The following is a 10,305-nucleotide window of genomic DNA, read 5'->3' on the forward strand; positions in this document are numbered from 1 at the left end:
GTTAATTTTGTTGTTTATCGGCAAACCAGAAAGACATGTAATGAAAGGCTTGAGTCTTCCCTGCAAACCAAAATCTGTTATGTGACAGGTGTACCAACATACCAAGCGTTCCAACATAAAATATTTCAAATTTACTGAATCATTTAATGTTCGTATTTAGGTTGCACACAACATTCCAACATTCCCTTGTCCCGGTCCGTTGTACATGCTGTTGTGAAGTGGAAACATCAAGGAGCAACAATGGCTCAGCTGCGAAGTGGTAGGCTACACAAGCTCACAGAAGTGGACCGCTGTAGTGCATTAATCGTCTGTGCTCTGTCGCAGCACCCACTACCGAGTTCCAAACTGCCTCGAAGCAGCGTTAGCACAAGAACTGTTCATTCAAATGCTAGCTATTAAAATCCGACTCTAACAACATCAGAGGATTAGAAATCCAAGGCTTAAAAACAAAGATGTCCATGTGCCGATGACTCAAGTTTTATATCAAGTACATAAGCTAGATCCCTGCAATGTCTCATTCAAGATCTAGGTAACATTCCTGTACTCTCTGGACTAGAACCTAATTATGTGTACAATATTACGTATTGGATCTTTAAAAAAATACAACTTTTACATTCCCCTGCAAAATGGGCTGATGGTGAAGTAGACCCACTCGGAATTCATATCACAAAAATATATAAATAAGCTCTCCACAATGAATTTCAATAGAAAACTTGTAAAAATAGACAAGATCCTACAACCATGAAGAGGTAAATACCTGTCTATGGAAAAATTGCCCTGATTAACATCCTTCGTCATATCCCAGTTTACTCACTTATGGCGTTGCCTACTCCTGATGATTCGTTTTTCAAATCATGCGACAAAAATGTTGCTTTATCTGGGATGCTAAACCAGAATCTTTATAATGAATATGAATTGGGTGGGTTGAGATTATTTAAATATAAAAGCACTAAACCTCAAAGCTTCACTCATTCAAAGTTTTATTTGTACCCTAAATGGTTAAAGTAGATTACTAAGAAAAGCTCATCCATTGTTTAAAAATGGCCTTATTGCCATGTCTCATTTTCAATTAATTGAAAATTATACTTTTTTTTCGAACAAGCATTGCAGAGCTGACTTCAATTTCATCCCACTGAAAAGATGGAACAAATATTATGGCTGAACTCAAATGTGCTGGTTGATAAAATACCTGTATTTATGGGAAAGCTGTTTGAAAAGGGTATTTTATTCTTAAATTATCATGTACATTGGAATGGTGGAGTTTTCAGAATTGTATGGGAAGGTCTGCTCAATCCAAGAGTACAACCAATTGATTACAGCATTACCCCAAAAATGGAGGCAGGTGGCAGCGGGAGGAGGTAGGGAACTTGTCTGTCTGCCCAATATAAAGGCTCAACTGGCAGAGGAATAAAAATAGCATAAATAGGAAAGTATACCAGTCTCATTTGAAGACCAGGATGCTGACAACTGCCATACAGATTGCAAAATAGTTGGGAAGAGATTTTTGATGTACTGATTCCATGGTGCAGGGCATATGAGTTTATCTAGAACAACGCAAGATTCAAAAATTATTATATAAAATTCTTGTGGCATAAAATCATTGACGCTCTTGCAGATTTTGTTTTGAGGGTACAGAATCAATAGACCATTTATTTTGGTATTGACCTCAGGTAGCCTGTTTCTGGTCTCCGGTTCAGGAATGGCTGAAAATGCATTGAAAATGGCTGATTTAAAATTGACCCTAGAAATAGTACTGTTAGATCTGGAGAGGCTGGGTCAGTCAATTACTAATACTCGTAGTAACAATATTTCTCTTCAACTCGCAATCTGGATTCTATTCAATTAGATTGAAATTGTACATCACAGAATAGTTGAAAGATGTGGGTGGCCAGTAGAGATCAATGGGATGGGTTGGAATGTGGAAATGGAGACAAGTGGGAGTGGAGTTGCTGTGTGGGAGATAAATGTTTTTTTTTTAAAGTCTAAACATAAACATTTTACTGACACTGAGGGGCAGTGTTTTTACACCTAATGCTGGTTTCCCTGAGGCTGAAGCCATGCACTCATTCAAATAAACACAATATGTAATAGTGCCAGACATGCACACAAACAGTTAACATTGCTGTTATGATTTTAGTTGTCCTTTGTTTAAAATGTATGTTTGTTTTTCTGTTTTCTCCTGTATTTTCCTTTTTTCTCTAGTTCATTATGGTTGATGCATTGGTGGGGTTCTTGGGGGGAATGGAATTCATTTTATTTTTCTTCTTGGTGGGGGGTACTGTGGGAGGGGTCTTGGAGGGTTCGGGTTCAAGTTTTTTTGCCTGGGGGTAGATCTGTCAATGTGCCCTTGAGCAGGGCATTGACCCTGGATGCTTCTGTGTGTCGCTCTGAATGGGAATCTGTTGGATGACTGGTATGAAATGATTTGTCAAGATCGGTGTGGAAGAACTTGACTGGCTTGCACAGAGCCCCGACCTCAACGCCATTGAACACCTTCGGGATGAATTGGAACACTGACTGCGGTTCAGGCCTAATTGCCCAACCTCACTGATGTTCTTGTGGCTAAATGAGACTGCAGCAATATCTAGTGGAAATCCTTCCCAGAAGAGTGGAGGCTGTTAAGGGGGGGGGACCATCTCCATATTAATGCCTATAATTTTGGAATGAGATGTTCAACGAGCACGTGGAGTAGGATTCTGCGTTTTGCTTTATCCATCTTCCCAATGAAAACTAGTTTGAAAAATCATTACATGCAACCCGCAAGGTCCCCAGTTCAACTCCTGGTTGCGACCTTTTTGTTTTCCAACCTTCCAAACTAATTACATCTAATCACGTTCTAATTGACTGAGCAGCTTTAATAATGTGCAGCATTGACATTGGTGCCCTCCCCCCATTGGCACTATTCCATATCCCAGTGTCCAGGTCACGTTTGAATGTTGTTGGTGCCCTTAATCAAAATAAAGGTATCTTCAATGTTACTGTCGACTAAAGGCCATTACTCCAACTTTCGTAGAGATCGCATTCACCATAAACCCTGCCAATTTAAACTCTGCTCAAACATGAAGTATGTTTAAAACATTTGAACATTTTACACTGAGTAACGCAGGGGATATTTAACTACATAAACAAATGTTATACCTTGATAAACTGATGTTGTTCATCTATTTTAAACAACTTTTTACTTACAACTTTCATATCCACAAAACTGCAGTTGGAGTGGCCTACGGTGGCATAGCAGTCTAAACCAGAGGCCGAAGAAGAAGCAAGACACCCCACTTTTTTTTTTAATTGAAGTGAAACTAAGCAGACCAGATCCAGATTCTACTGCATTGTTGTCTATTGGGAGAGCCACACTAAGTGGACGGGAACACTTTTCTCCTAATGGTAAGCAGCCTGAGTGAACAATTTTTGGTCTAAACTGCTGCCTCCGTTGCAGCATGTGTTCGAATCCGGCCCATTGCTATTTCAGCAGAACTCATTCACCCGTCTCCCCTCGATCCAAAAAAGCAGAAAATACCAAATTATACCTTTAAAACTTTAGTTGGCATCCCAGGTAGGATTGTGCAAACTACAATGTTGCAATAAACTAAAGGCTTGTTTCAATCCGTAGCGCTGAATATGAAATTTAAAGGCAATGTTCCCATGTACGCGGGACTGCATCCACTCACAGTAAACGCTGCATGTTGCCTCAATCGGAAATTATCTCTACATTTGAACTGCGGTATATCGCAGATCTTAAGCGTCATGGATTGAATCGAGCCCCAAAATGAAATGAGTCCAAAGACAATCTTTGGGTCAGTCACTTGCTGACCACACTGCTTGCGTTCCAAAATAAATGTTCACGTTAATCAAACTGTTCACGAGTGTCTGCGCAGCTAGGCGCTAAAATAACTATTTGACACGTGACGCGCTGCAAGTCCCGCCTCTTCCATCTCCTCATTGGTTTTTAGGAGCATAGTTGGCGGCCAACCACCATATAAAGTCCACAGAAGACTGAAGGAGGAGAGATTACTTAACTAACTAGGTTTCCCCTTTTATCTGGATTAATTGTGTAGAGAACACACAATTGTGTGTGACTCAATGGGTCAGCATTCTACTGAGATCCAGGGGAAAAAAGGACCTTGTGCTTTTCAGGTAAAATAACAACCCAATGTTTAATTTCATCCCAGGACAAATCAGCTAGCAATAACAAGGTAGCTAAATGTCCATGAATGTTTCGACCTGTCCCCAAATTAATATAGTTGGTTCAGAGTTCATTTAGATATTTTAACCTGCGTCTCCTTATGGGGTCTGGTGTGGATGAATAAAATCAACATGCGCGTGCCCGGTGTAGTCTGCATGTCAACTCTACCTGTACAACATGTCTTCAATACTGACACTGACTGGATCCTCTCCCAATACAAACCGATTCAAGGAGACTTGAACACTCATTAGCATGGACAACCTGTTAGCCTTTGTATAGTGCATTGGGTTAAAGTCTTGAGACATGGTCACTTATTTGACCAATGCTCCCATGAACCCACTGTGGCTTTCACTCAATTTATGTTAAAGTTCAGGTGATCACTCATGGTTGTTGAGATGAAGCTGAAACCGCTGTGGTCGGAGCAGCAGGTTCATGGTCTCCTCTGTGGGACAGGGAGGATCACGTTGTTCTGTGGAAGCGCAGAACAGACAGGCTCTCTGGACCAGTTCGTCGGGACAGACAAGGTGCTCCCTGTAGGCCAAACTTCCTCAGCAGAATGGTGATCTCCTCTGGTGGAAGAAAGAGGTTACAGTAGGGTAGTGTTCATTAGGTATCAAATGGAAGGAAACGAACTGAATCAGGGAGGAACTGTCTTTTTTTGTTGTTGCAAAGACCAGGGTTGTGGTAATTTAATGTTAATGATCCCACCTACATTCTTCAGTCAGTGTCACTCACTCATACTGCACAAATGGCAAAACATTCCAAGGAGTGGTATTCTAACCTTGGACCTAAACAAGCTATAGAGTGTAGACTGCTCTTTTCACAAAGATAGTAAAACATGCACTCATCTTATTTGATCCAGGTGTGGAAAAGTGTTCCCGTCTACTTGTTTAGGTCCAGGGTTAGAATACCACTACTTGGAATGTTTTGTCATTTGTGCAGAATGAGTGAGTGACACTGACTGAAGAATGTAGGTGGGATCATTAACATATAATTAGTGCCAAATAACATCAGGCCGTATGTAATTTATCAATGTAGACTGAGTAAATATAAACCAAGAAGTCAAAAGAGAATGGAAGTGGGAGGCTCACCTGGATTGTTCTCTGCCACAGTGACCAGGTAAAACAACCCCTGATTGGACAGTAGCTTTGGAAGCAGCGGGAAGAACCTGTCCATCACCTCTCGGCCCCACCTCCCACCAGCCCAGGCTGCCTCAATGCCATGGCTACCCACCTGACAAAAACATACACGCACACTATAAAACACAATTCCGTCACTGTGGTATGGAGAACAACCAAACACTAGTTTAGTTTTCTACCTCTTCTGATGGTGTGATGACATAAGGAGGGTTGAATAAAAGAACGTCCACTTTTCCACACAACCTTGGCAAGAGAGAGTCCACCTAAAACGGAGAAGGACAGATGTAAAGTTGGGGTGAACAAATGGAGAGGAAGTGTGTGGGTCTTTCTCATCAGACCTGTGTGTGCCTGGATCAAATGTTTAAGATTGAGAGTGCATCGGTCTGCGGGACCCCAAACTGTTCCAAATGTAGCATGCATCGGTCAGAATATCGATCCAAACGGTATGAATCGCAGGTTAACTTGTTTCTTTGCTCATATTACTTTATTTTTACCTCCTGAAAACACCTCTCCTTCAGTGTGGAACAAAGCATGTAACTGTGTCGACAGTTATTGATCCTAAAGTCATTTTTGCATGGCGAACAACAGGCAATACGAGTAGCCTAGTCAAACTGCACATTGTGCGCTGCTTCACGCGCTGTCCAACGAGAGATAGGCTGCGCATCACCTTCAGCATTCTAATGTTTGGAAAATAGCTGGTGCAATATCAGGCTTTATAAGTTGAGTGACAACAATAATAAAGCAAATGACATTGGTTATCAAATGCGCTGTTCAAAATTGTTTTACCGGAATAAAGTAGCCTAAGCAACCGCCCGAGACACGACTCATCTGGACAGATAGTCTACCTGCTGATCGGAGCTTAGGCTACATGATATTTTATTTTTCATTGTTCAGGTCCACCATCAGCAATAGTTTATAGATTGTTAAAAGCAAAACTATCAGTGTACAGTCCAGACCACTTTCCCTTTTCCACATTTTGTTACATTACAACATTATTCTAAAATGGATTAAATAAAATGTTTTCATCAATCTACACACAATACCCCATAATGACAAAGGGAAAAACAGGTTTAGACATTTTTGCTAATTTGTAACATACCTTAGTTTCATAAGTATTCAGACCCTTTGCTATGAGACTCAACATCGTCAGCAGCAGTAGGCCCAGGGCCTAAAATATACATGTTGGTCCACCAGCAACTGTGACAGGTAGATATAAAAATCTACCAGTCACTCTCAGATTTTTTTTTACCAACCAAAATAAAATAAAAATTCGCAGAAAAATTACACTGATGAGCCTGCTTTGTAATGTTTCTAAAAACAAAAGTTTTACTAGTAAGAAGTAATGTGGTATATTGTTTAATTTCATTGCATTTTTTTTGTGACCCGAGTCTTTAAACCAAAACATCACAGATGAGACAAATTTTCACCTGCCCCTTTAAGGGCTATGAGGTTACTGTGGTTACATGACTAGAGTCATGTCTGTGCCCGTGAGATTGAGTCTGACTAGAAGGAACATTGTCTTCCCTTCCCTAGCAGTTGAAACAAAAACAGAAAAAGCTAACCTTGCCCCCCCCTTGTCTGACAGTGGGGTGGTAGATGTACAGTTTCCCCTATGGCTCAGCTCAGGCACTGACATCGGAGATGAAGAGGTCCAACTCAGTGGAAAATCTGTCTCCCTCCAGCAGGTGGTGTTTTTTCGTTGTTTCACCCACCATGCAATGAGTTTTTGTATGGGGGTCAATGAGTGTCAAATTTGGTCAACCCAAAAATATATGGCTTATTTGATCGAATTGAAGTTTCGCAATGCTTAATAAGTAGGTCACGTGAAATCCTGGCAACTTTGAGAAAGAACACTTTTTAGAACACTTTATATCAGAGTTGTATCAAGATGGCTATGCATGAATTCATAGCATCTCTCTCTCCATTGAATACAGATGGTTGACTTCAACAACCCTCATCGAATATTCAAAAACTGATTACAATAAGGAGATGCATCCACCAATCCAAAGAAAGGATAGGCGGGAGCTAGACAGCCCGCCATGCGGCTTTGAGGACTACGACTCCCATTGTTAGGGTGAATGGATTCAAACCAAATCGCTTTAAACCAAAACGTATCATTCCTGTATCGTATCCCATGTATCTAGCAACGTATCGAATAATCTTGTAAGAGAAAGATGTACATCACTAGTGTGTGTCTCACCAAGTCAGTGATGATAGGCTGCAGACTAACGGCGTTACAGCGAGACGTCTCCAGAGTGCATTGGGCTGCTGCGGGGTTCACGTCGGTACAGCTGGGGAGGACACACACACAAAGTCAAACACATCAGTTAAAACACACATACGAGTCACAAGCCCTCTAGACAGTTATTTTTACAAAACGTCCTAAAAACAGATATAGGCATGTTACTAAAGCACATCCTAACAAACACAGACAGTCAGTCTCTCTCTCACACACACCCCTACTCACAGGTACAGAGCTGTAGGTCCGATCACGGATGCCAGAAAGGCGGACACCACCCCAGAGCCACTGCCCACCTCTAGACACACAGAGGGGCTGGAGAAGAGGGTCAAAGGTCAGTAACTGTATTGTTGACCAGTAACAGGTTTCAGGGTGGTGTTCATTAGGGCACGCAACAGAAAACCTTTAAAGAGGTTTGGCAACAGAAAGCAAAAAATCTTATTGGACCAGTCCAGGGAGCTCCTCTCTTTTCAGTCTGTTTTCTTCTGTTTGGTGCCTAATGAACACAACCAAGGATCATTTTCACTAGATACCAAACGGATCAAAACGAGACAGGACTACCTGAACTACCTGTCCAATAAGAAACTCTCGTTTTTGTTGCAAAATGTTTCGCTACGTAAGCACTAATGAACACAACCCAGGTATTGTGACATGCTGCTCACCTAATTTTCTTCAGTCTGTCAGCATCCTGCTCAAGGGCATCTATCAAGAGGAAGGAGTCCTCGGCTGGCTCGTACACGTCAGTGAAAGGCCCGCGGCCCGCATGGGAGTACAACGGGGTGGGAAAGGACATCTGGCCCACTGACTTACACACACAGGATGTCAGGCAGGGGACAGCGATGTGCTCGACTAGAAGCTGTACAGAGATGGACACAGAACTATTAGGTAAGTGTTTGTCATCCTAAGGTTGATACAAAGTGCTGGAACTCTGAGACAGGATAGACTTCAGACAACGGGTAGAGATCAAGGGGTTATTGGACAGTCATAGGAATAAATAACAACTGCACTAAATGAACCCAAACAGCGCCTTGGGTGGCCAAAATTCTGTGACCACTGGCTATTGGCATAAATGTTTTTTAGGGAACACACCAATGACTGGGTTCAACAGAAGTTTGTAACATTTCATGAAGCTGTTAAAAATTCATGACAGTATTTTCACATATGTTCGACATTTTAACAAGCAGTGTTTTTAACTGCACCAAACGCCTGCAGCCATGTGAAAGTGTGGAACAACAAAAGGATTAGGCTAAGAAAAGTACATTTTCTGGGTGCCATTTACGATGCCTGATGACCATTATACACTCATAAACAACTTTCACTTTCATAAACTGCAAAGCACGATGCTGTGGTTCATAGACCTATTTAAGTAGCTGTGGGGCATAACCTACACTGAACAAAAATATAAACAACACGCAACAATTTAATTACATTTTTCCCATAGGGATGAAGAACCCAGAAGTAATTAGGACTACAAGCTGGTGAGCTCTATACCACAAATAGAACAATGAGACATATTTCACCGCTTAGCGTTTCCACTCACTACCATCGATTAAACATTTGATCTCAATACAGTTCTGTCCCCAAAACTAAAATATGCTATGAACAGAGTGGACTACGTTTTGTAAACGTTATACCTTTGTAAACGTTTTAAAATCGCGTTATTTAAAAGGAGCGCAAAGGCGAATTGTGTTATTGCACACATGCACTTCACATAGTAGGTGTTCTCTAACGGAAAAATGCGCCAATAGGAGCCTACTCCAGTTCGGCCCACTGACTCATTTCTTTCCATTGGAAACAATTTGGGTTATGTCTTGGTTAAACAATTTAAACATGTCTATACCGATGTTATTGGTGCGTTCAAGACAACTCGGAAAAATATGACATACAATTTTGACTCCGTGATCTTCAGGTTGGAAAGTCGGCCGTTCAAAAGGTTTCCCCCAGTTGTCTCGAACGCTCGGAAGTCGGAGATTTCATAGTTGTTTTGAACGCAGCATTAGTCGGTGTAGACTAATTTGAGGATGAGAGCTGAATTACCCGTTAGCTAGCTAGGTTGCGAGAATGAGTTTCAAAGATATTGCATTATCACTATGTAATGCATGTACATGCCAAATTTACCGACACTAAATGACAATGTTAGATGAAATGTTTATTGCAAGTTACATTTACCTGAAGCTTTTGGTATGATACGTTTGTTTGAAGCCGATGAAGAGGCACACGTGTAACTAACTAGATGTTTTTCCTGGTTCCGGTTGTTGCAGGGCATTGTGTGAATTGTAGTTCTGATTAGCACACCGTTGCAACAATAATGATGGGAAATTCAGAATGGTCGTGGCATTGGAGTTCCATGCGCCAAGAGTCTGTGTTATTAGTACATAAAAACATTGTGCTAATTTGTACATATAGTACATCATTAATGAGAGACTGGGTTGATGGGAGATTTTAAAAAATAAGTGAAGTGTAAGATTAGAATGAGTCAACTAACAGTACTGATGGACATCAGCAGAAGCCTCAAGTCTGCGTGTATATATCAAGTTTGCGTGTCATATGGCCATTATGTTTTATGTGGGTTGGTTAACAACCAAAGAGAATGGTAATATTAATGCATCCAGAGTGTTGGGTTTACACGCCATAACCAGACATAAAGGCACCAGGCGGGTTGTGGGATCATCCTTGTTAACACTGTGTCCTGCTGCTGCATACCACATGACACCCTATTCTACTCATACAGTAGGCCCTGCTCA

General features: G+C 41.3%; 1 protein-coding gene across 2 annotated transcripts; it reads right to left on the bottom strand.

Moving 5' to 3' along the window:
* Positions 1–2,328: 2,328 nt before the first annotated feature.
* n6amt1 (N-6 adenine-specific DNA methyltransferase 1) lies at positions 2,329–9,819 on the bottom strand. Of its 2 annotated transcripts, none has more exons than XM_064969392.1 (7): positions 9,731–9,819; positions 8,224–8,417; positions 7,790–7,876; positions 7,523–7,613; positions 5,502–5,585; positions 5,275–5,416; positions 2,329–4,752 (listed from the first exon to the last, which is right to left on the bottom strand). In XM_064969392.1, exons 2-7 carry the CDS (start codon positions 8,352–8,354, stop codon positions 4,643–4,645), a joined length of 645 nt encoding a protein of 214 aa, XP_064825464.1. In that variant the 5' UTR covers positions 8,355–8,417; positions 9,731–9,819; the 3' UTR covers positions 2,329–4,642. The 2 variants fall into 2 exon arrangements, with proteins under 2 accessions (XP_064825464.1, XP_064825465.1); XM_064969393.1 differs by lacking the exon at positions 9,731–9,819 and adding an exon at positions 9,448–9,518.
* Between the last annotated feature and the right edge of the window lie 486 nt (positions 9,820–10,305).

The sequence above is a fragment of the Oncorhynchus masou genome, chromosome 6 (genome assembly GCF_036934945.1).
Source record: "Oncorhynchus masou masou isolate Uvic2021 chromosome 6, UVic_Omas_1.1, whole genome shotgun sequence".
Lineage (NCBI taxonomy): Eukaryota > Metazoa > Chordata > Actinopteri > Salmoniformes > Salmonidae > Oncorhynchus > Oncorhynchus masou.

Bases quoted from the DNA above. Each gene is read 5' to 3' on its own strand.
- n6amt1 (XM_064969392.1), bottom strand. From the start codon at position 8,354: ATGTCCTTTCCCACCCCGTTGTACTCCCATGCGGGCCGCGGGCCTTTC. The intron at 5,586-7,522 runs GTGAGACACACA...TCTCCGTTTTAG, and splicing joins AGCCTATCATCACTGACTTG to GTGGACTCTCTCTTGCCAAG. The intron at 4,753-5,274 runs GTGAGCCTCCCA...TTCTTCCACCAG, and splicing joins TGTGGCAGAGAACAATCCAG to AGGAGATCACCATTCTGCTG.